The sequence below is a fragment of the Chelonoidis abingdonii genome, chromosome 9 (assembly GCF_003597395.2).
Source record: "Chelonoidis abingdonii isolate Lonesome George chromosome 9, CheloAbing_2.0, whole genome shotgun sequence".
Taxonomy (NCBI): Eukaryota; Metazoa; Chordata; order Testudines; family Testudinidae; genus Chelonoidis; species Chelonoidis abingdonii.
In genome coordinates this window covers 43,948,966-43,974,171 of record NC_133777.1, presented here as the reverse complement: position 1 = coordinate 43,974,171, position 25,206 = coordinate 43,948,966, and the positions used below count along the sequence as shown (strand labels likewise).

The following is a 25,206-nucleotide window of genomic DNA, read 5'->3' as shown; positions in this document are numbered from 1 at the left end:
GGAAGGAGGGACAATTACATTTAAGTCATTTGCAGGAGCAGCACCAGGGTTTCTGATGCCCTAGGCGGACGGCCATTTCGCCGCCCCCCCCGCGGGTCTGGTGGATCTACCGCAGTCATGCCGGCGGACGAGCCGCTGCTGGAAAGGCTCTGGTGGAGCTGCCGCAGTTATGCCGGCGGGCGGTCCGATGGTCTAAAGGCTCCGGTGGACCTGCCACAGGCATGACTGCGGTAGGTCCTCCGGAGCCTTTAGACCAACACACCATCCGCCGAAGTGACTGCGGCAGCTCCACCGGAGCCTTTCCAGCAACGGACCATCCGCCGGCATGACTGCGGTAGGTCCACCGGACCCGCGTGCTGCCCCCCCGGCAGAATAGCACCCCCCAAAAATTCTGACGCCCTAGGCCATTGCCTAGGACGCCTAAATGGTAGCGCTGGCCCTGGTCATTTGAGTGCAAGTTTGGCAATGAGAGATTTCCATTCTGCCCTCTTCCGTGTGATATAAGGAGGAGTGAGGAGCTGCAATACTGGCTCCTGCTGTCCCCTAAAGTATCCCTGACACAGAGCCTCTGTGTTACAGATCACATACATTCCGCAGTCATAGCTGTTCTGCTGGGCAGGGGCCTTCTCTTCTATGAAGGCCACTTTGCCGCCTCTTTTTCCCAGAAATGCCTCCAGCTTCCCTGCCACCAGCTTGGCATGGGCAGAATTGCTCTTACTGTGGGAGTCATAATGGGCAAAGCAGTTTTTGTCCCGGAAGTAAACCAAGAGGCTCCAATGGGTGCCCCCAGCAGCCTGGTTGGAGTTATCATTGATGGCCAGGAACACAACCTCCTTGTGTGGGAGGCCCAGCGGCTTCAGGAACATGGCTACTTCCTCCTGGCTGGTGGCACATTTGATGAATTGAGCCACTTCAGGGCTGACAAAACATACTTGTTCGGAAAAGTCTTGGAACTGGTCACTAGCAAAGTACTCAAAAGCAAACCCAATGATGTGGTCATTAAGCCAGCTGGGGGGATCCAGCAAGGAAACATCCGACTGCCTCAGCAAACTGTCCACATAACTCAGAACAACAGGGTCCATTCTGCACAGGCAGGGGCCACAGCAGTCCAAGAAAGGTCAAAAGCTAAGATAAACCAAAGGAGATAAGATAAGTTACTCTCCAAATAGACTGCACCTTTTATACTGTGAAGGAGCAACTATATCTGACATTGAGTCATGTGAAAACTAAGGGATTTTCCCTACCTGTGTCTAAGGAACGCGGGTTAAATAATCTATCACATTTCAAGAAATGTAAAAAGGGAGAGAAGGGTGGTTTGCAAGTACATTCCCCCTACCCAGTGATGTGTGGTGGAGGCTGTGTGAGGCCTCCTGGATCCCCAGGCTAATGCTAGAAACTGCTTGCTGTGCTCCCAATAATACATTGGTGAGGAAGGATGGTTCAGTGGTCGGAATGCTAGTCTGGGCTGTGGGAGATGTGGGTTGAATTCCTGCTTTGCCACAAGCACCCTGTGTAATCTTGGGCAAATCATTTGGTCTCTCTCTGCCTGACCTGTAAAATGGGTATAAACAGTAATTCTCTACCTCCCAGGGCTGTTGTGAGAATACACACATTCAAGATGATGAGGTGACTGGACACTATGGTGATGAGGCCAGCTAGGTACCTAAGATAGACAGATGGATGCATGGCTCGTGATGTCAGAAGAACTGCTTGGTCCATGCAAAACTGCTTGTCTTCCAGCTTGATGGAAAGGCAGCTGCCTGTAATGGGAGGAATACACTAAAGAGAAACAAGATTACTAACATGATAAAACTCCCCCACATTCAAGCACTCCTTAGAACCCAAGTTAGCAACTTTGTTACTTCTTTGACTGTCTAAATCTATATTAACTATGTGTTAATTCAAGATGTGCATTAACCCCAACTGAAATCCTTGCTTGACACACTTGTGCTCAAAGAGAAAGGATTTGGTAGTTCTACTGTTTACTGGTCTCCTGACTAATCATAAGGAAGAGGGATTGTAAAAAATAATTAAGGATGGTTGCTCTAAAGAGTGGCCTCCTCAACAGTTAACTCATGTTGAGATTCTTTTCTGGACAGTTCTAGGTATCTATTTACCCCGTCTCTAATTGACCCTTGCTTTAGCAGGCAAATAAAAACAACTGAATAACCCAACATTACCCGAAATACCTGACCTAAAGAGAGATTCAGGTACCAAATGAAGATTTTACTTTAAAAAGGGTTTTATAGAAATTTCTGGAATTTAACAGCTGTTTGGAGATTTAAATTTTCCTCTGTAATGTTGGAAACCTAAACAAAAAAGCATTGTGTACATGTATGTATTCTCACCATGGGGTGAATCACAACTTAGCAGGTAGTTATGACCACCCCTCCCTTCCCTTATTACAAAATAGGAAGGAGATTTTGGGTTAGTCCTGCTATAGGAAAAGACTGAGAACCTCTGGGTTAGAGCATAAGAACTGGGGTGTGAAACTGACTAACAAAGGTAAAATTGACTAATCTAAAGTCCAAGTGAAATGCATATTAATAAGACAGCATGAATAATAAAAATGAAATCAGACTTTTAAAATCAGATTTTTAAAACTCTGTATTTTTAAAAATATTTTTTTTTAAAAATATCAAACACAAGGAAGGTAAAGAGCTATTTAATAGTAAATAATAAGCATGGTCTGCACTTTCAAGCCCAGATTAGGATTTGTCCAGTGGAAGATTCCCTCTACTGAGGGAAATTGTTTAGTAGTGTGAGGCTGACAGTGACTTCTGTGCCTCCCCATTTCCTCCTCTTGCCCAGGTATCTCCATGTCTGGTGATCCTCAACTGCTAAAACATGCTGGAATCCACAGGCTGCTCTACTTTTAATGCCGGGTACCGGGCTGACAGATTGATGGCCCAAGAATCAGGGAATTGTAAAGGTGGCTTTAAATAACTCTCTCCCCCTACACACACACTCCTGAGCCATGCCACGTGCAGCACAGAAGCAAGCCAGGATCTGGTCCTATACTTCCAAAGTGCTGTGCAAAAATTAATACGTGTCACTTTAGTATGATTCATTGTAACCAAGGCAACACCTATCCATTATGATAGAAAACACCAGCATGGTCTGTTTACACATTAGAAAGGATTGGATTTGGGCTCTTCCTCATGGCAACAAAAAAAGTCTTTCCTAGGCCATGGCTACACTGGCACTTTACAGCGCTGCAACTTTCACGCTCAGGGGTGTGAAAAAAACACCCCCCTGAGCACTGCAAGATACAGCGCTGTAAAGCCTCAGTGTAAACAGTGCCGCAGTGTTGGGAGCGCGGCTCCCAGCGCTGCAAGCTACACCCATAGAGGATGTGGAGTACGTGCAGCGCTGGGGCGCTGCGACCACGCTCGCACTTCAAAGCACTGCCGCACGCAGCGCTTTGAAATTGCAAGTGTAGCCATACCCCTAGGCTAGATATGTGTAAATAAAGATAAGCCTAAAATCAACCTATCAAATCTTGGCATGGTCCCTTTAACATGTGACTTTGTCAAAGAAAGCCTGTTAAATAGAATAACAATGACATGCATGTTAAATGTGTAATATACTGGAAGGAAGATCCAAGGTAACCTGCATGAAACAGGTTGGATGTGTAATACACAGGAAGGAAGGCCCAAGGTGAAATATCTTAACTTTTAAAAGCTCATTATTATTTCTACTGAGTCAGACACAATGGTATCTGGGACCATTCCACATGTTAGTTTGGACTCAGATCCATTATTTTCAAATGTAAGGAGCAAGTACAGTGGAACAAACTGGAGTTTAGGACAGTAGAGAAAACATGGAGAATGCATTAAGTCTCCAAGACTCCCAAACTCTCACTTAACTGAAATTCTGGATAAACAGGGATATACCTCGCAATATAGTCTAAAAGTGGGCAGTCTCTGGCCAGTCTGCTAATGAGAAACTTCTCAGATGTGTGCTTCATCTTTTCCCAGAGACATGCAGATCAAAACAGCAAACTTGCCAATCAAGCCTTGCAAGGATTAATGGTTGCATGATGAAGCTTGCAATGAAACTTGGCTTTCCATTTTTAAAGTAAATAATTTGGTGGCTTCCCACAAGCACTCTCTCTTCCTGATTATAATGAACAACACTTAATTGTTACTAGCTACTACTTTTAATTTTATTGCCATCTGGTATTTGTGAAACTGCTTGTAAGATCTGCATGATGACTCACCACATGTATTGCAGAGCTTAAAGGAGAACACTTCCCAGACTAACATTCATTCCAGAGCCACTCATCATAAGTGGTACATACTGCACCACAAATAGAGCCAGTTTGGAAAGTGCAGCTTCTTCTCTGTGAAACAGAACCTTCCAATTAGAACTAAAGATGAACTCTGTGTCAAGTCTGGATTTGGATCCAAACTTTATTTATTTATTTATTTATTTTTACACAGATTAGGAGTGTTTCAAGTTCAAGTCACAAAATTCCCGTCAGAACTTCCCACATTTCTTACGGGGAGTCTTTTTCAGCTCTCAGTTACAGATCTGACCTACTCTTTGTAGAGAATCTCTAGCACACCTCATACAAATCCCTAATAATTTAGAAGAAATACCAATTGGCTACAAGGAGGACTACAGCAGTAATCAAGATTATAAACAAGAGTAATGCTCTTTGTTTTTTGTCAAGTAGCTGGCTGAACTTGTGAAAGCAACATATACTTCTCTGCCTCCCTGCTGGGTAAAGCATCTGGGTATTGGTTTTGAAAGAAACGCAGATGGGCATGCCTTCTTTCTGAGTAGAAGTTGTAGATCCAGAGTATTTAGGGACAGAGGAAAGTAATTTAAATAGAAATTTGACTTTTACATTAGTGTTTGGGTTTATTCTAGCAAGTCCCACTTCTGAAGTTGTCCAGATGGTTCAGTAATTTAAATGGTTACTGTGGTACCTTGCATTAAGATGACTGAATTACCATATTAATACGCTACGTTCTTTTTTTCTGTCACATCTGTTATTGCAATCTTAAATGCTACTAATAACAAGTAAAAAAATTAAGACAGAAGTGTAATTCCTAAGTTGATGGTGTCCCTTTGAACCTAAAATTTAGGGTGGTGGTGGTGGTGGTGATGTTTTACTAAAATTTTGCAAAACCTGAATTATTTTCATAAAACATAAATGAAGACTTTTTAAAGTTGTGAACACAAACTGTGACACACTGTGCTAGTGCATGAGAACCAGGAAGTGAAACTGACTAGAAACTGACAAAGAAAAAGTGAAAGTCTATTTTTATCATCTAACCTGAGCAAAAACGAACAAACTATGAAGAGTGAATCAGATTTTGTTACACTTCTGTTTTAATAATATGTTAAGAACATATGGATAGAATATTTTAAAATATATTGTTTATTATGCCCCTTTAGCAAATCTACAAAACATGGAGGAAGCCCAAAAAGCCAGCGGAGGGAGATATTATCCAAATATTAGATATAGAAACATTGAGACATTAAATGATTTGCCCAAGGTCGTATCAGAAGTCTTTGGCAGAGATGGGAATATAATCTCACCTCTCAGACCCATGATTTAACAACACCACCATCCTTATAACCAATGTAGTTTTTGACAGCATATCAGTGCTTCTTCATAGATTCCAGGCCCAGAAGAGCCCTTTGAGAGTTATCTACACTTCAATACAAAACTTATGGCACTGAGTCTCAGGGCTGAGGTCAACTGATTGGAGCTTATAGGGCTCAGGCTGTGGGGCTAAAATAGCAGTGTAGAGACTGGGGTCTGGACTGGAGCCTGGGCTCTAATACCCACTCTCCTCATGGGATTTAAGAGGCCAGGCTCCAGCCCATGTCTGAATATCTACATTGCCATTTTCAACCCTGCTGCCTAAGTCCCACAAGGGCCAGCTATAGCCGTGCCTCGGGTCTTTTTATTGCAGGTTAGATGTACCCTGTGATCATCTAGTCTGACCTCCTATATGGCACAGGCCAGAAGACTTCCCCAAAATAATTCCTAGATCAGATTTTTTAGAAAAACATCCAATCTTGAGTTAAAATGGAGATTCCACCACATTGTTCAAATGGTTAATTTCTGTTAAAAATTTGCCTTATTTCCCATCTTAATTTGTCTAGCTTCATCTTTCAGCTATTGGATTGTGTTATAGCTTTCTCTGCTAGACTGAGGAGCTAATTATTAACATTGGTTCACCATAAGTACTTACAGTCTATAATCAAGTCACCCCTCAACCTTCTCTTTAAGCTAGATAAACTCAAAGAGTTCAACCTATCACTATAAGGAGTGTGATTATAGGATTAGAAAACATTCTCGTGGCTCTTCTCTGAACTCTCTCCAATCTGTCAACATCTTTCTTGAACTGTAGGAACCAGAACTGGACACAGTATTCCATCAGCAGTCACACCAGTGCTTTACAAAGGTAAAGTAACCTCTCTACTCCTACTAAACATTTCCTTGTTTATGCATCCAAGGACTGCATTCTCTCTTTTGGCCACAACATCACATTGGGATCTCATGATCAACTGATTATCCACCATGACCCCCAAATCCTTTTCAGAGTCACCGCTTCCCTGGATAGAGTCCCCCAGCCTGTAAGTATGGCCTATATTCTTTGTTCCTTGATGTATACCTTTACATTTAGCCATATTAAAATGCATATTGTGTGCCTGTGTCTGGCTTAGCAGACAATCCAGATCTCTCTGTGTCAGTGACCTGTCTTCATTAATTATCAGTTCATCAGTTCTGTGTTATCTGCAAACTTTCAGTGATTGTTTTCTTCCAGGTTATTAATGTTAAATAGCATAGGGCCAAGAACCAATCCCTGCAGGATTTCACTGGAGGAACACATCCATTCAACGATGATTCTTCATTTACAATTACAATATGATAAAATGGATTTAAAAATAGCTAACTGATGTAACAGTAATGTGTCATGTTCATTTGATATCTTTCTGATTTTTTAAAATCAAAATGCCATGCAGTATCAAATCAAAGTCTCATTTCAATGGTACTGAAATCTGACGGGATATTGATTTCTACTTTGTCATTGACTGTCCTGGACTACTAGCATGACTACCACCAAATTGTTGTTTGCAGGACATTGTCAATTTAATCTACATCTTCATATATGTCAGAGCTGCCTAATATGTTCTATTACTTAATTCTAGCACAATAAAACATCCTTCCAAAGTTATGAAAATTTACCAGCCCAGGCATGAGGTTTACTCATCCACCACTTACAATAAGTATGATTATTATTTACAAAAAACCAATGCTATTTGAATAACTTGTCAATTAAAGGTTATGCATTGTAGGGTAAGTCGAATGTTGCAGGGCTTCAGTTAGGTTCTAGATGGTAAAAGTTGAGGAAAATTTTCACAGTTCTCACATGCCTACATACAGAAAAGACCGCATCCACAGACAATGCCTAAGCCTTCCAGTTTGTTACCAAAGCTCAGAGACCAGCCCGCTCCAGCTGCAAGATGGAATAGCATTTTTGGTATTTACATATCAATAAAGCAAGCCTTAGAATTCTACTTTGCTTCAAAATCCTATACGGCAATAAAAAGCCTTTGAACTTAAATAAAATTTACAAAGGCCAGGACTGCAGCCATGGGCTTATATTTTACTCAAGGGTGGGGGCAGGGAGAAAGATGTGAGATCATCAGAGTACAGCAATCTGATCTAGTGGAGATGAAGTTTGGTGAACAGAAGAGGAAAATCAGAATCTGGAACTTAAGTAGAAAATCAGAAAGCAAAGTGGATCACTATTCACTTATTTTTCAGGAAGCATTTATTCAACAGAATATTGAAAAGGCTTAAAGAAAGAACACACTTAAATCAAAGTGTGCATCTTCCTCCTGAAAAAGAATACGATTCTGTATGGTGGAATTTAGTCATAAGAATTGCTTTGGGCACTATGTTGTTTGATCTTTTAAAAACAGTATCCACTGTAACTGACATGATAACATAGCTATCAGGTGACATGGCTGATCCCAGTGTTTTTAGTTGGTATAATCTGAGCATTTACAAATGTAGTTATATAATATTAGACAATAAGAGACTGTCATAGGATTGCTGTACCTCTCTGGGTGAGTATGCTGCTGTGCCCCAGTTCCCCTTCTTTTGAAGAATCAAATCGCACACAATTTGTGTTTTAAATAGGTCTCCCTTTCTGAGGTCTGAAGGCCATTCAGCTCTTCACCCTTGTGTGTGGGCTCCCCAAATCCTTTCTGGCCCTCTTCCCAAGACTTCATAGATAAACTCATATCACAGCTTTGCTATGCCTCCCTAACAAGGCTTCACAATAATCTTGCTTCTGCACCAACTCCCTCTACATCAGGAGCTCTATTGATCCAGCCCTCCTCCTGTGAGGTGGCAGATTCCTGTTCACTTCTCCTTGTCAGGCAGAGGAGGTGCTGAAGCCTAGGGTCTACTACATGCACCCCAGGTGAGTGCTCTAAATTTAACTACTGTGCTAAAGATGATAAAACTGCTGCTCCTCCTCTCCCACCCAGCTGTTTTGTGGAGTTAAGTATTGGGCTGCCTAAACGACTTGTGCTGCCTGATCACCAGGACAAGGCAGGTGTGGTCACAAGCTGCCTATATCCCCCTGGCTGGTGGATCACTAGCAGATAGATGCCAAACCCTAAGAGAGTGGGGCTCATCACACTCCCCTTGCCCCACATCTCCTATGAGCTAACGTGGGCAGTGCCTCCTTTGAACTGAAAGAACCCAAAGCTGTAGACTGCGGGCGGGGCATGCTGCAAGGCCCATGGGGAAGGCTCAGGCAGGGCATACAGGTACGGTGACCAGATAGCAACTGTGAAAAATAGGACAGGGTGTGGGGGGTAATAGGGGCCTATATAAGAAAAAGTCCGGCCAAAACGGGACATCTGGTCACCCTCTGTACAAGGGTGTGGTAGGGCTGGCTAGTTTATGGGGTAACAGAGACGGGGGTGCTTCTCGCATGAAACACGCGCGGTTTGCCCAAGGCAGGCAGCTCTCCCCGCGGGGTGCAGCAGGCACTGGCCCCTCCTACCCGCGCGGCCCGAACATGCGCTTCCCCACGAGGCAGCCCGGGGACCCCCCCGGCTCAGACGCTGCGGTGACGACTTGAGAGAGTAACGAGGACTCCAGCGGGGCGGGCTTTGCCCACTGAAGACAATTTGTGGGTCTCGAACCGCCCGGGAGGACCAAGAGCGGCCCCGACCCACGCCAGGGAGGGGCCCTTCCCACATCGCCGCGCCTCACCTGCCACCTCATAGCCCGGGCATCAGTTAACCGCAGTAGTCCCGAGCCAGCAGGCCTCTGTCGGTTCGGTTGCTAATGACAGCCGTAAAGGTAGAAAAAAACACTGTCGTAAACCGGCATCGCGCTGTACAACGCCCGTGATGTGACAAGGGGTGTGTGTGTCAAACTGGCCCCGCCCCTAATAGGGGCTAATTAGCATAGGGCTCAAAAGAAGGTAGCGAAAGCGACGCAGAAAGCTACTGCGCAGGCGCAGAAAGAGAGCTGGGACGCCGCAGATGGCGAGAGAGGAACTCGGCTGGAGAGCGGGACCTGGGATAGTAGGGGGTGTGTTCTCTCGAGGCTCTGGGGGAGGGGCGGATGCAGTGGCCTCAGGGGAGTGGTGGGGGCGTGTCTGAGTAGCGTGGCCGCGCGGGTCCGCGCATCTGCTGAGCACGCGCGCCAGTGTGTGTCGCGCGCAGGCTAGTTGGGCAGCGGGAGACGCGCAGTATCTGTGCGAGTCAGGGCGGGCGGGAGCTGGTGTCGGAGGAGCCTGGAGAGCGACCTCCCTGCCAGTACTTCCGAGCGAGCGGCTGCGGCAGCGGGGAGTGAGCTGAGGGATGCGCCGCGTCCGCAACACCCAGGTGAGAGAGCGGCCACTGCTGAGGGAACGTAAGAGACCGGCCCCCCATCCCGCGCGGGGCGCGCCCCACCACTCCCCCCCCCCCCCCCGGGGCTCGCCCAGCTTTCTCTTCCCTGCGTCCCGGGAGGGGGCGGAGAGCCCCGCCCCCCACGTCCCTGCATAGCCCGCGTGGGGGGGACACAGCCCTGTCCTTGCATCCCCCGGGTATGGGGGGGACAGCCCCGTCACGGCCCCCCCGTCCTTGCATCCCCCCCAAAAGGGGGGGGACACAGCCCCGTCACGGCCCCCCCCGTCCCTGCATCCCCCCGAGTGTGTGTGAGGGACACAGCCCCGCCACGGCCCCCCCGTCCCTGCATCCCCCCGGGTGTGAGTGGAGGGGGACGGCCCCGTCCGTAGATCCCGCCGGGTGTGAGAGAAGAGCTCCGCTACCACCTCCCCGCCCCCCCAGGTGTGTTCGCGTTTGGGGAGGATAAACCCTGACACTGGTGGTCCTTCCGTCCCGTCCCTGCACGCCCCCGATGGGAGCAGGGAACCTGACCTGCCACTCTGCTCCCTGTCTTTCTCCCTTAGGCGGGTTTTTCAGCTTCTGTGTTCTTTCTCTCTTCATTCTTTTTTATAATATCGACCATTGCCACCCCAGTAAGTGTAGTGTCTTTAGCTGTACCCTTGATGCTGCTGGGTCTCTTGCACGCATGCCTTATGGCTCCCCCAGGCAGAGAAGACAAATCTTTATTGGGGTGGGGTGAATAAGACGGTGCATTTCAGATGGGTGGGGTTATGCCCCGTATGTTTTCTTTGCTCCCTTCTCCCCCACCCCGTGGTCCTGTGCTGGTGCAATTGCAGCTTTTATTAGAGGAGAGGTATGCTGGGGCCCAGGGCCTCTGATGGGGAAGGGAGTGTAAGAGTGTGGAAATAGTGAACTGTGTGCAGAGGCCACGGTTTTCGAACTTGGGTGTCTAGAGTTAGACACCTACATCAATATTTAGCTAAATAAATACCTTAGAAATAGGTACCTAAATACATGTACTGATTTTCAGAGGTGCTGAGTACCCACATTTTCTGCTAACTGCAAAGCTTTTCAATTGAAGACAATGAGATTTGCGGGTGCTCAGCATTGGTAAAACATCTGCCGTTTATATAGGTGCGAAGTTGTGTGTTGTCTTGGGTGTCTGTAGGCATGGTTTTGTGAGCACTAAATGGCAATGCTGTATTCCAGCTGTGCAATGAAACAGGTTTTGCTTTACATTAAGAAAAACTTCATGCATCTTTTCATTTGGTTATTGTTACAAAAGGTAGTATGGCCTTGTGAAGCAAAACACTTAACGTTGTGGCCCTATCTGCTCTGTAAAATCCACCGTATTAGGTACCTGGTTACAACATTTTGATTTTCCAACATGGTTAATACAGCGTTTGGGCTTGCAAGCCAACTAATACTGACTGTGTTCCCAAATTGTGCTGCACCTTTGGACAAATCATACCTCTGTAATAGGATAATAATGGTGCTGCTCAGTTGCTGAATCTGTGATGAAGAGAGTAAAATTAAAGAGCAAAGGAGAGAAGCTCTTTTCAATCTGCAACCTATAGAAGAGATCTCATTGTTTTTCCATATGTCTTTTATTAGAGTTGGATAGATTCCTTGTTACATTAAGGATTTTCTCAAAACATTTGGTTTCTTTTACTGTCATTTTACACTGGATAGGAAATAAGGTAAGTTTCTTTTTGGCATGTCAGAATAATGGCAGGATTTGTTGCAATACCTAAACACTTATGATTCATGGTCAGTGTTTTGGTGATATATTTGTTTGTGCTGATGCTTCATTCTCTGTGTTGCTCAAAGGAGAAAGTGGAGAACACTGCAGTGTAGACTATCATCTGTTAGCAAGTTAGCAACAGTAGTGTCGTCAGTACAAGGCTAGGAAATCACTCCAGGCAATAAATGCTTCAAATGATATTCCAAATGGTTGTTAAAGGATGCCGTATCCTGATCAATTTTTTAGAGGAATACTTTAAACTATGGCATAGTGTACATAATATATAGTGGACAATGTTACCTCTTTAAATTTATAATCAGTTATTTCATTTTGAGTCTTCATTAAGCGTTGTAGTTTTTGTGAAACAAGCTTAAGTGATGAGTTTGTTTAAGGTAAAATGATGTTACAGATGGAAAAAAATAATATTTTTGCCTTGAATGCTTTATCAACATATTAGTCTTTTCAACCATAGTTAAAGGTGGGCGGAAGATTCAGTGTTTGCCTTTTTTTTTTTCTGACTTAACGTTAGTGTTTACATAATGTATTTTCGTTAGGGCATGGCTAGTATAGAGGTGTTCAGTGATTTAAATGTTTTTTAAAACACTAAATGGAGGTGTAAAATGTAGATTTGTGAATAAAATGTGTTCTCAATGAAAAAACAGAAGACTTTTTGACACTAGTGTTGTTTTTTTTTGGGGTATGTGTGGAGTATGGAGAATTTCCCATCATTGGTAACACTAATAGGAAAGCTAGCATAGACAAGGAATCAGGTGAATGCTGGTAATATAAATACTGTGTCATTAGATCTGTTTTGAATGGGGTTCGATAAGATATTAAACACTATTGCCTGTGGGGGAGTCTTGTCCTAGGTTTTCCAGTGTTGCTGCCACTAGTGGATCTGTATAAGGAGCAATGGGGGAAATTTTTGCAAAACATCTAGTGTAGACATAGCTCTGGTGTCAAACTTCAATAATATATATTGTGATGGCCTTTGCTATTATTCAGTTTACTTGTTTAGCAATTGCAATAAAAATAGACTGTAATGCTAATAAATAAGAGCTGCATTTAAACCTCTTTTAGCCTCTAATTTCGATGATATATCCTGATTTTCAATAAATGCAATATTCTTAATGTACAGTACTTAACTCCTAGCATGAAAGGTGCCTTAATACTTCAAGGTTTTGAGTACTGTTCTTCTAGGTTAAAAAAAGAGATTCTTTTCCTTATTCTAGAATTTTTCTTATGTGTAGAAAAACGTCTACTTTGCTTTACGAAAAAAGAGGCTCCGAACAGGATTTGCTGTAGTGTCAGTCTAACTCAAGTGATATAGAGGAGTTTTTACAATATCTATCTATCCTTGTCCTTTTAGTGTTGGAACAGTCTTGCTTATGAATATTTTGGCAGTGCTAATTTCATATAGTTACATGTTGAGACTAGTAATTTAGAATATGACCAAAAGTAATCATGGCTTTCAGATGGTTTGCTCTAGTGTATGTTATTGTGACTGTCAGACTAGCAGGCTGTGTCTGCTCTATACTGGTACTACACAATAGAGCAGGGATGGCCAAACTTACTGACCCTCTGAGCCACATACAGTAATCTTCAGAAGTTTGAGAGCTGCAGGACACGTACAACCTGCCCATGGGGCAGTGTCTACCAGGGCGCGGGGCTAAAGCCTGGAGACTCCCCTCCCTGCAGAGCAGAAGCCCCTATCTCCATCATCCCGCAAGAGGGCAGAAGTTCCGAGTTCCCCCACCCAAAGTCTAGTAGGTGGAGAATAAGAGAGAAACATGATGGGGATCTGCAAGCTACGCTTTAACTGTAAAAGAACCGCATGTGGTTCAGAAGTAACGGTTTGGCCACACCTGGAGGATAGGAGCAAGCGTAGTGAAGAATGTTATGTAAAGATAAGTGTTAGAGAAAGTGAATTAAAGCTCAGTTGTAAGAAGAAAATTTAGTGCTCTGTTTTAACTTGTGAAGTTGATTACTGAAAGTCACTGTCTACAGTTAAGTTCAGTGATATCATTAGGAGATGGTAAAACTATTTTTCAAAATATAGTTTAAACCTTTGCTTCAGTTTTCACAGTGAAGTGCTAAGAATTGTATTGTGAATCTTTTCTTCCTCTCAACTCCAGCAAATTTTATATAGCAAAGGGGTTTTGCACATCCTCAAGATGATGACTGGAGTAGACTAAGGCACCAATCCTGCAAACACTTAAACAGACCATTGTACTTGCCTGTAATTAAACAGGAGCTTATGTCAGTGAGGCTGCACCATCACCCTGTACTCAAGTGTAGAGCATCCCTCCTTTAGTGTTCGAGTATAGAATTAGATAACTAAAATTTCCTTTCGAGATCACAAATGTATGTATTCATTAATCTTGCTTACCATGGCTTTTTTCTCTAATTACTTGAGAATTAAACTTACTCTTGTTCCTAGGGACTATTGCTGTGTTAGGGTACATAGATCCTACTCTGGACTGCCCTTCCACGGTTCCTATTGTAGCAGGCATGCAGAGCAGCGTCTTCCCAGGTTTCTCCCAGTATTCTCTTCTTCAGCCTAAACAAACCCAATTTTAAAAACTTTCCTCTGAGGTCATGTTTTAATCATTTTTGTTGCTCTCCTCTGGACTTTCTCCAATTTGCCCACATCTTTCTTGAAGTTTGGTGCCTGGTATTGGACACAGTGCTCCTGCTGAGACTTTACCAGTGCTGAGTATAGTAGAAGAATTACTTCTGTGTCTTGCTTATAAAACTCCTGCTAATACATCCCAGAATGATGTTCACTTTTTTTTTGCAACAGTGTTATATTATTGACCCATATTTAGTTTGCGATCCACTATACCCCTCAGATCCTTTTTTGCACACTCTTTCCAAGCAGTCATTTCCCATTTTGTATTTGTGCAATTGATTATTTCTTCCTAAGTATAGTACTTTGCATTTGTACTTACTCAATTTCATACTATTTATTTCAGACCATTTCTCATTTGTCAAGATCAGGATTAGGGAATTCAAAATGTTCTCCCAGCTTGATACCATCGCAAACTTTATAAGTGTCCCTCTATGCCATTATTCAAATCATTTATGAAGATATTGACTAGAACTGGACCCAGGACAGATCCTTGTGGGACCCCACTAGTTATACCCTTTGAACTTGATTGTGAACCATTAATAACTGCTCCAAGAGTATGGTTTTCCAGCCAGTTGCGTATCCACCTTATAGTAGGTTTGTCTAGGCTATGTTTCTCTAGTTTGTTTATGAAAAGGTCATGTGAGACAGTATCAAAGCTTTACTAAAGTCAAGGTGTATGACATCTACTGCGTCTCCCCCATTCACAAGGCTTGTTACCTTGTCAGAGAAGGATATTAGTTAGTATCTTAATTCTTGGGTTTAAATATACTCTGTATGTACTCGTGTTCCATAAATATTGATTTAGTTGCTTATTTTCAGTAAGGGCAGGTGAATAATTTATGAACTTTGGGACACAGCTAATGAGCCTATATACCTCTATTTTTTTTCAGTGTTATACTGATAGCAGTCACAATGGAAGTACAGTAAAAACTTTTTATCCGGCATGTTGAGAGAATGGTAAAATTCCAGTTAACTAAGAAGGACGGAGTTTGAGTGCGGGGCCAGAGGTGAGCTGGAGCCAGTTCCCACTGCTTCATGGGAACTGGTCGTTAAATTTAGAAGCCGTTTTAGAACCGGTTGTCCCGCGAGGGACAACTGGTTTGAAAAGGGCTTTTAAATTGAACAAAGACTCCAGCAGCTCCCTGCCATTCCCCCCGCCCCAGCTCACCTCACTCTATCACTGCCTTTTCCCATGAACGCTCCCCCAGCGTCTCCTCCCCCTCCCCGGTTTCCCGTGAATCAGCTGTTTGCGCGGGAAGCCTGGGAGGGCTGAGAAGGAAGCAGCGGCTTCCTGCAGGTGAGCTGGGGCAGGGGCGCGAGGAGGGCTCCAGGCACCACTCGGCTCCGGCCTGGCCCCTGACTCCATCCCTGGGCAGCGCGGCTCCCATCTGGCCCACAGGCCCGGGCCCAGGCCCGGCCCCGGCCTCGACCGCAGCCAGCTGGGTGCTCCAGCTCTGGCTCTGGCCCCAGCCCCAGTCAAGCGCCCCGGCTCCAGCCAAGTGGCTCCAGGCCCAACCCCAGCCGAGCCGCTCTGGCCCTAGTTGAGCGTCCCCAGCCTGTGCCCTGGCCCGACTCCCACCTCCAGGCAGCGTGGTAAGGGGGCAGGGAGGGGGTATTGGATAGAGGACAGGGGATTTGGGGGGGTGGATTAGTGTTGAGGCAGTCAGAGGGCAGGAAACAGGGGGATTGAATGGGGGCAAGGATCCCGGGGGGCAGTCAGGAAGGAGCAGGGGTTGGTTGAGGCGGTGGGGGACAGTCAGGGGCAGGAGTTTGGGGGATAGTCAGAGAGAAGGGGTGGTTGGATGGGGCAGGGATCCTGGAGGGCCATCAGGAATGAGAGGAGGGGTTGGATGGGACAACAAGGGGCAGTCAGGGGACAGGGAAAGGGAGTGGATGGGGCAGGAGTCCTGGGGAGGGGCTGTCAAGGAACATGGGGGGGTTGGACAGGGCAGGAATCCCAGGGGGGGTCACTACCCCCTCATTGGGTGAGGAGGAGGGAACCAGTTGTTGTTAATATTTTGGCAGCTCATTACTGTGCAGGGCTGGGGGTTAGGGTGCAGGAGGGGGTGGGGGCTGTGGGCTCTGGGGGGGAGTTTGGGTGCGAGAGATGGGTTAGGGCAGTGGTCCCCAATCTTCTTGTGGCCAGTAGCACATGCATGTTTTCAGAAGAGTGTGGCGGGTGCCAACAATTTTTCAAGGCTTATTTTGTATTTGTACATTAAATAATACGAAAAACATCATATTTAATATACATAATATATGAATCCATAAGATAAAAAGGGTAATTTTACATGTAAAAGGTATTAATTAAATTATTTGGAAATTACTCTTTCACCTTACCATGTGAATTTGCTCTTTTTTATCTACCTGTAAGAAAAATCAAGGAGTTTTTACAAAATAAATATCATAAACATTTTTCATCTTATTTATTTTAAAAAAGTAAAACATTGTTGAACTGTTGGTCCAAATATATTTATTATTCTTATTTTAACATAGAATGAAGCCTGCAGCCCTGAAGTTCTCTGTCCCCAGCAGATGCGGGGCCGTGGTTTCTCTTTGACTTAAGCCGTGGCCCTGCACCTGCTGGGGACAGAGAACACCGGAGCCCGCAGCCTACAGCCCCGGAGAAGCTGGAGAAAAGCCACAGCCCCGTGTCTGCCAGGGACAGAGAACATTGGTGCCCGCAGCCTGTGGGCCCAGAGTTCTCTGTCCCCGGCAGGCACGGGGCCGCAGCTTATCTCCCCTGCTGGGCTCTAGGTGGGCACACATAAATGCCCCGGCGGGCGCCATAGTGCCTGCGGGCACTGTGTTGGGGACCACTGGGTTAGGGCATGGGAGGGGTTTCGGGGTTCTTGATCTGGGGGGGCACTCACCTTGGGTGGCTCCCCGCAAGCGGTGACCTGTCCCTGCTGTTCCTAGCCAGAGGCATGGTTTGGTGGCTCTGTGTGCTGCCCCCGCCCCGAGTGCTGGCTCTGCAGCTTCCATTGATTGCAACCCTGAAACTTCTCCTGCGCTCCAACCCCTTCCTCACACCCAAACTCCCTCCCAGAGCCCATGCCCGCACTCCCTTCTGCACCCCGAGCCCATGCCCGCATCCTCTCTTGCACTCTGAACCCCTCATGGTCGTTCCTCCACGTAGGAGTGGCAGGGACATGTCGCTGCTTCCAAGGAGTCACGCGGAGCCAGGTAGAGAGCCTGATGGTCTCGCGCCAACCGAATTATAATCCAGACTTTCTATGAAAATTAGAAGTTCCGGTTTATAGAGCTTACCGGATGGTACAGGGCTGGATAACACAGCTTTTACTGTATAAGACTAATTTAATGCCATTTAATAAAGATGATCCACTTGTGAGGCCCGGATCCCATCAATCAAAAGCAACTTTGAAACAGCTTTCAAGTAAACTGAATCAAAACTCAATTTCAGCATGGGTCATTTAATTCTGTTATTAAAATAGATGAGCAAAAATTAATATAATGTAATGTATAGTTAATTATATTACGCATATTGTATATAGTTAATACAAGTACAGTATATTTTCGTTGCCTTTCTCTTTGGAACAGTATTGAAATTATGGCTTATAAAGTTTGATTTTTTCAGTCCTTCATTTACGCCAAAAAACCAGCTCTTTGTAATTTGAAGGGGTCAGCAGGAAACTAATGCAAACAATAGACCTGTTTCTGGTATGATCTGAACGTGCTGATACCTGTATGTATGAGCTAAAACTAAAGTAAGTAGGGATGCTAGAAAACTTTTTGCTAAACTTTCCAGATTGGATTGACAAATATAATTGTTTTGTGTTGTATGGCTAAATTCTTTTTTAGTCTAGGATAATTAAGATAATTTTAGTCAATTTAAATCATAATTACACACAAACTAATAAAAGAATGTCAAGGTTGCAAGGTCAAGCACTCAAAAGTTAGGAAATGTGAGAATTAAGGTAGTCTGTGCAATCTTAATTCAGCTCCCTTGGGGATGTATGCATTATGATGTCATGTAATTAAGACTCTCATACAATTTTTTTTACACAGGACCACTTTCCTTACCCCAAACTGGATCTTGTTCCCTTTGCATTCAAGTTAGGGATGATTCTTCGTCCATGCTATCGGGGTGCCCACAGGGGTAGCACTGAGAGCACAGGGGAGACAGTCTCCTTGTCTGGCACCTCAGCAGCTCCTGGCAGCTATGAGGAGCAATTGCAGTGAAAATCCTGTTGAATCCCTACACCCCTGGGTTAGACTATGCCCAGTACAGAACACTCTTCGGAGACTTTAGCTGCCAAACTCTTAACAATTCTCTCTTGGGCATATGTGAACTGAGACTTTTCACTTGGCCAAACTTGGGTGGTTTGTTGTTCCAATTAAAAAAAAAAAAAAAAGGCACGTCCTGATGGAAAGGCCATCCCTTGTGAAACTTCAAGTCGCTGCTGCAAAGTATAGAGGCACAAGTGCTTTTTAATGAAACAGTTGTAAGAACATGTTTTTAACATGGGCAAAGGAAAATATTTTGCCTGATTTCGTTCTCAAAATCAGCTGAAACACTTTTGCTTAAATTTTCAAAACAAAACCAAAAAAATCAGCCATAGGCAGACACTCTGGTATGGAAAATTTCAGCTCAAATGGTAAGAATTTGGCAACGTAAGACCCAATTTTCAGTTGCTGCTAATTGAAAGCATTGGGCAATCTTAACTGTGGGCCTCTCTACCCAAGCTGCCTATTATTCCCTTTCTAAATGAGCTGGAATTATAATTAAAATTAAATATGAAATATTTTAAAGCCTAAATAAATTAAGTCTTTTTCAGTGCTTTGGGAGAAACAACTATCTGATAAAACTATCGGAGAGAAATTTGTTGACTCTTACATGTGATTATGGTTTATCTAAATATTGAAACACTTGTTTGGTATATGGTTTGTGTGACTTAAATGTTTCTTTCCAAAAGTTAATCTTCCATAATGGTGCATATTTCAGCCTCTGAAAGCCAATAATAAAAATAAAAAGCCTTGTATTTCACTTGCTAAGGCCTCATTCCTGCAAACATGTATTTGCATAGCATTGTGCACGTGACCACTTCCTCTGAAGTGAATGGGACTACTCCTGCGGCTAAAATAAATATGTGCATACATATTTGAATTAGGGCTTAAAATTTCAGTTTTGTGATTTACCCTGGTATTCCTCTAGGGAAAAACAAAATGATAGGTTCTGCTTTTAAGCAGATGGTTAATGTACTCTGAGATAAAACTTGTTAATTGTGTGGTCTTCCTGTTACATAATGGTATAAAAATACGTAGCTGTAATTTTCAGGTTAGGTGACTCTGGGGTTATCACAGCTCATTACACTAGTGTTGGGTGAGTGAGTTTCTTATTGGGCTATTAGAGTAATACTTCTAAGCATACATATATAGAATATCAGAAACAATGTGATGGAATTGTTTCCAGATTGACCATAAAAATTACCTCAGTCTTTTGTCTTATTTATGCTAAGTTTTTCCACAGAGTTCATATATGTGGTATCTTATAAGAACATGTGTTCAGGATTTAGATTCCATAAATAAAATAAACATGCACAGCTCATGCCAGATGATGAAGGGGGGGGAAGGGAAATTGAGTAGTCTTTTGTAAAGGTTCTCTGCATACACATCTCTGTATATCTTAATATTGTCAAGTAATATAGTAATAAGAGAGTTGACTATCTTGATGTACTTATAAATTAGGCATTGTATTAATATTTCAAGTTTATATTTTAGGAATCTTTAATATAGGTTAAATTTAAAATAAACTTATACTTTAGATGTGGGGCTTTGTGGAAAATGACAAATTATTATATCTTATATTAATATTGAATTGCGACTGAGATTATTAGGAAGAGATGAAACACTGCTGGCTTAATAAGTGTAAAAACTTTTTAAGAGTTATGTTTTTGTATGTATTTTAAATGCAAATTATTATGTTAGAATTTTTTGTAGTGGGGTGGGATTATCTGACAGGTAGCCATAAAGCAGTTGTATAAGTAAAATGAGAACTGGCTGTCCTTGCCACAGATACTTTTTAATTAAAAAAGAAAAAGAAAAAATAGCGTATCCTTTATTATTTATCCAGTTACAAAATCCCACCTCTGTTTTTTTTATCTTAGATTTTAAAATTTTATTTTCAGGGAAGATAGCTTTATTAAGACATCATTACTAGATGCAAACACCCAGTAAAGTGCTTGTGTGTCTTTCAAGCAGGTTATCAGAATTCCTTTAGTTTCAGCAGGAGGGCATTTTCCCCCTTCAATCCTCTCCATCATGATTTTACCTCACAGGTACCCTCATTCTGGCTGAAAATAGCTGATATGTTATTGCGGCTCCTCTGCCAGCCAGAGGTGTTGCTATGAGCATTATGAGGCTCTTTTTCCCCTACAGGGTCTGAGAGAATTGCCTTTGTGTCAACCTCATCTCCTGCAGGCTTGAGGAGCAAGAGACAGAGACCGGAAACAGAATCCAGATTTCCCACATTTCTAGTAGTCCAGAACATTATAATTAATCATCAGGTCAGGCCCTTTTAATTAAGTGCATTTAACTTCAAAGGAATCTGAGGATGTATAATGTCTGTCACTAGCCGCAGACAGAACCTATTTTGGTAGTCCTTGTGACTCAGACACTATTAATATATTTTACTATAGGGGAAACTGTTAGTGACCCCTGTCTTAGGTTGTCTGACACTTTCCATTATGAAAGATACTTGTGAGATTCTTTTTGAGAATCTGTAACACCTCCATTGTTTGCAACAGGTCTTTGAGATTCAGCAGGGAGAAAACCTTAGGGTCAGCAAAATGCCTTTTCTTTGTCCCATGAAATTCTGTTGAGATTTAATTGAATTATGAACTGCTGCATATTGCAGCAGGGCAATTGTGCTTTTTATTTGTCAAGAGAACTGTACACTTGTATTCTAAAGAGCTGGGCTCACACTGCTATCTCAACAGCAGCAGTGCATATTGCCCTGGGAATGCTTCGGGGGGTGTGCTGGAGCAGGCTACGCTTACTCCAATGTGGCAGGACTGGACCACCTTCCCCTTGATCTGATGCATGGGCCAAATCTCTGGGGACACCACCCCACCTCCTGCATGGTAGTGTGTGAAGAGGGGATGGTACTCTTGACCACCTCCTGCACCTCCACAAGGCACCAGCAGTTTCTTTCCCCTTCTCTGGGATAACAGCTTTCTTCAGCCAGCTAATGTAATTAGTCCTTTTAGCCCAAGTCGTAAAAGTCTTTTCTGCAGTGCGGAAGAATCAGGATTCAGATCCTGATGGTGCACGATGTGATCAGTGATCATATAGTCAATCATTCCCTGTGAATTGGGAAAGCGATGCTTCATGTTCTCAGGTGTGTAGCAATAAGAATGCAAATTAATAAATTATATATAGATTACAATATAGTTACTTGATGTTGATTGTCATAAAAATTAAGCAAATGGTTCAGATGTTTTCTATACAACTTACCAGTAAAATAAGGTTCTTGAAACTCGAGGTTTGGAATTGGGGTGAGTGGGAAAGGGAAGGCAGGTGTGTGAGAGAGAGAAATAAAAAAGTCTTCCAACGATTGTATTCAATTTTATTTCTAACTCCTGATATATAGGGAATACAGTTTTCAAAAAGGTAGAGAGATTCTTTCTGCTTACTTGTTTCCTTTGTGTTGTGTTCTTCTCCTTCACTGTCTAACAATGGCTAAAACACAGTTTTTCAATGCTCTTGGATTTTACCGGATAGTAAAGGCTGAGTAACAACCCCTATCTTTCAAACTGGGACATAGCAACCGCAACTACAGGATTTTTAGGCATGGTCCAGCTCAGGCCACCTCTCCTGTTTGCCCCTTTTTCCATCTCTCCCCAATTTTACTTTCTGTCTTTGTAAACTGAAGGATGATGTTGCACTAACTGTATTCTTTGTTACATTCTTTCTTTGAAGCCAGATACTTTGAGTGTTAAGACTTCTATAATATTTTAATCTACGTTTTCATTTATTTTCTTCTGTCCTGGAAATGGACCCCAAACCTTATAAAAGGAGGGTAATGACTGTAAATGCCCTTCTTAAAGGTATAGTGTTGCGTATGTCTCAGCTTTTCTGCCTGACATCCTCAAAACCCCCGAACTCATGTGAGCAGATAGTGGTTTCCAGCAGTCCTTTGAAGTCTGAGAGTTCCTGCCTCTGCAGCTACCTGCCAAGGTCTGTACTGATGGATATTTACAGTATTTTATTTTGATTTGATTTGTATAAAAACTTCCTTCCATTACTCTGGATGCTTTCAAACAGTTAAAATACAAATAATCATAACTTAATTGTGACTTATCTTTCATCCCACTTGCTTCATCACTACCTCTATCAAAATATGGAAAAAAGATGGTATTCACATAGTGTCTTGAAGGCTCACAATTCTAGGCTCTGGGCCATAGAGAAGTAGGGATTGATCTCAAAAGTCATAGGTGTGCCACAGAAATGGTCCCTTTGGTTTAAAAAAGAGAAGCTCAAGCACCTCTGAGGATCACAAATGCAGAAACAAAGATGGCATTTTGAAGATAACCAGGTCCCTTATTATTATTCATTGTTGTGTTGTATTAGTACTCAGAAACCCTAATCAGGATTGGGGCCCCTATTATACTGGATGTTGTACAAACACATTAAAAGACCCGAAGAACTTATCTGAATAAAGACGTGATGTAACAAGTGAGTATAATAGAGAGCAAAGAGGAGAGTGGCCGAGGAGAGCAGTAATAGGAACATTTGGTTACATATACTAGCCTGGTGGTAATGAGCAGGTTTCAAAAGAGAGGTTTTTTTTTTTAAATAGAGAAATGGAAGATACTGATGTCAGGAATCCCTGCTGGCCACCTGCCTTGTCATAATTAGTTGGCAACATAGTTCATGCCTTTTGATACAAGTTTGTTTCAGGTAGAGGGTTGAAGGATAGTTTTAGTAGCTTTATGAATTACTTGAGGCAGTGCATTCCACAAAGTATGGCTGGAAAAATTGTGGGAGTATTTGTGGGAGAAGTAGGTGGGTAGATGGTACAGGTTGGCCATGTTCGTGGGATAGTCAGGGTGAAGGGTCATGCTGGTTTTAAATTTATAAAAACCATACATCTTAAAATCTGTTTGGAAACTAACAGGTTGTCAGGGCAGATAGTGGAGCTACTAGTGTAATATGGTCTTGAGCAATGCAGTTGTCTTTTATTTTCAACTTCCAATCGGTCTCGTGTTCCAGGCCCATGGTAAACATGTTAGTCAAACTCAAGATTAGGTGATTATGTTTTGATCACTCTGCCTACATGAGTATCCAGGAACAGTCTAGTATCTACAACCCTGTTTCAAACAGTGACTGCACTTCCTTAATCAGGGTTTCTGACCTAATTTTACTGTTTTTATTTTTGGTTTTTTTTTTCTTCCAGCCTGTCAATGTTACCTTAGTCTTGTCTTGATTTGAGATTGTCTCACCAAGCTCTAGTCTCATACAGACACTGGTTCAGGGGATCAGAAATAAGAGACATAGAGCAAGGTATTGACATATTGAAGCCTTTGCTCATGTTTCTTCACTATCCCTCTCAGTGGATTTATATACACGCTGAAAGGGCCTCTTCTAATTCCTTCTCTCGGAATAAGAATTATGGGAAAGAGTCCTACTTATAGTTTCTTCTCTCATTCCACTAATCTGGTAAAAGGGAGAATTCAGTGTCTACTAGAAGTTTGGATTTTGAAAAAAATGATCATTGACTTCTCTGAACTCCTAAAGGAAGCTGTATTTCACAAAATGTTCCTTTCCCCTCCCAAAACCATAATTTTTTCAGTACCAGTCTTTATAGAGAGAATTTTTCCTACAAGTAGTACAACTGCTCTTTTAGATGTGATCCATCATCAAAGTGCTAAAGGAACAGGAATTCTTAGTAGTGGACTCTAGGGTGAAATGTGAAAAATCAGGACGAGGTGGGGGGTAATATTAGCCTATATAAGAAAAAGAACCACAAATCAGGACTGTCCCTATAAAATTGGGACACCTGGTCACCCTAGTGGATTCTCAGTTGTTTCCTATTCATTCCTGTTCATTTTTACCACCAAATTCAGCACACGGTTATTCAAATCCATGGTTGCATTTATGACAAAAGTTGCCTTTCTAGCATCTGTGGATGTGCAGGACACATCACTGTTTACCTCTGCCATTAGAGGTGCTTAAGTTTCTTGCTGGGCCTTCTTTATTTTCCATGATTTTCACTCCCTTTTAGATCTATTTATTCTGGGATAAGAAGTTGATTCTGGCCTGATGAGGCTACACGCAAATGTATCTCACAGTTTTAGGAGTCCTTGTGCTCAGACCATCTCAACTTAGTCTTCAGCTTTCAAACTTTTTAAAAATGAATTATATTGGAGTGTTCAGCTTCTCAGAGGGGAATAAATCTTGGTGTTTTTTTACAAAGTGTATGAGGTGACTAGCTTGTTCAGTATCTCTGTTGCTTCTCTCTCTCCATTTCACTAGAATTCTCAGGAACTTCTGCAGACATGTGGTAAGGATGATGTTTAAACAAACATTAGTTCTTTGACAAATGGTCTGCAAATTGCATTTTTACCTATGAAAAGCCATAAACTTAAAAATGTTTAAATCTACTGCTTTTGAAGCATTTTTAACTTTCTAATGTTTCATGTAACACCGAAGGTTATTGTAAGTGAAAGACCAGAGAACTCTCTCTTTCTCTAAAATTTAATTTAAATAATTGGAGATATACCTATCTCTTAGAAGTGGAAGGGACCTTGAAAGGTCATTGAGTCCAGCCCCCTGCCTTCACTAGCAGGATCAAGTACTGATTTTTGCCCTAGATCCCTAAGCGGCCCCCTCAAGGATTGAACTCACAACCCTGAGTTTAGCAGGCCAATGCTCAAACCACTGAGCTATCACTATATCATCTATATGTGGGGATTTTTCA

General features: G+C 42.9%; 2 protein-coding genes across 7 annotated transcripts in view; one reads left to right on the top strand and one right to left on the bottom strand.

The window, feature by feature from the left end:
* Positions 1-328: 328 nt before the first annotated feature.
* Positions 329-9,337, bottom strand: SENP8 (SUMO peptidase family member, NEDD8 specific). 2 transcript variants are annotated; one of them, XM_032791135.2, is made up of 3 exons: positions 9,263-9,331; positions 1,664-1,779; positions 329-1,125 (listed from the first exon to the last, which is right to left on the bottom strand). In XM_032791135.2, the coding sequence occupies exon 3, from the start codon at positions 1,080-1,082 to the stop codon at positions 444-446; it is 639 nt and encodes a 212-aa protein (XP_032647026.1). In that variant the 5' UTR covers positions 1,083-1,125; positions 1,664-1,779; positions 9,263-9,331; the 3' UTR covers positions 329-443. The 2 variants fall into 2 exon arrangements, with proteins under 2 accessions (XP_032647026.1, XP_032647025.1); XM_032791134.2 differs by lacking the exon at positions 1,664-1,779 and having other exon boundaries at positions 332-1,125; positions 9,263-9,337.
* Positions 9,338-9,513: 176 nt separating this feature from the next.
* The window catches only part of MYO9A (myosin IXA), a 451,053-nt gene continuing 435,360 nt past the window's right edge, over positions 9,514-25,206 (top strand). For 4 of the 5 annotated variants that reach the window (XM_032791129.2, XM_032791131.2, XM_032791128.2 and 1 more), the window contains exon 1: positions 9,674-9,882. The gene's annotated coding sequence lies outside the window, so the exon portion shown is untranslated. Of the gene's footprint in view, positions 9,883-25,206 lie in introns of all 5 variants that reach the window. The other variant, XM_032791130.2, reaches the window with a different exon arrangement.

What these genes read in the sequence shown, in the direction of transcription:
- SENP8 (XM_032791134.2), bottom strand. Translation starts at nt 1,082, where the DNA reads ATGGACCCTGTTGTTCTGAGTTATGTGGACAGTTTGCTGAGGCAGTCG.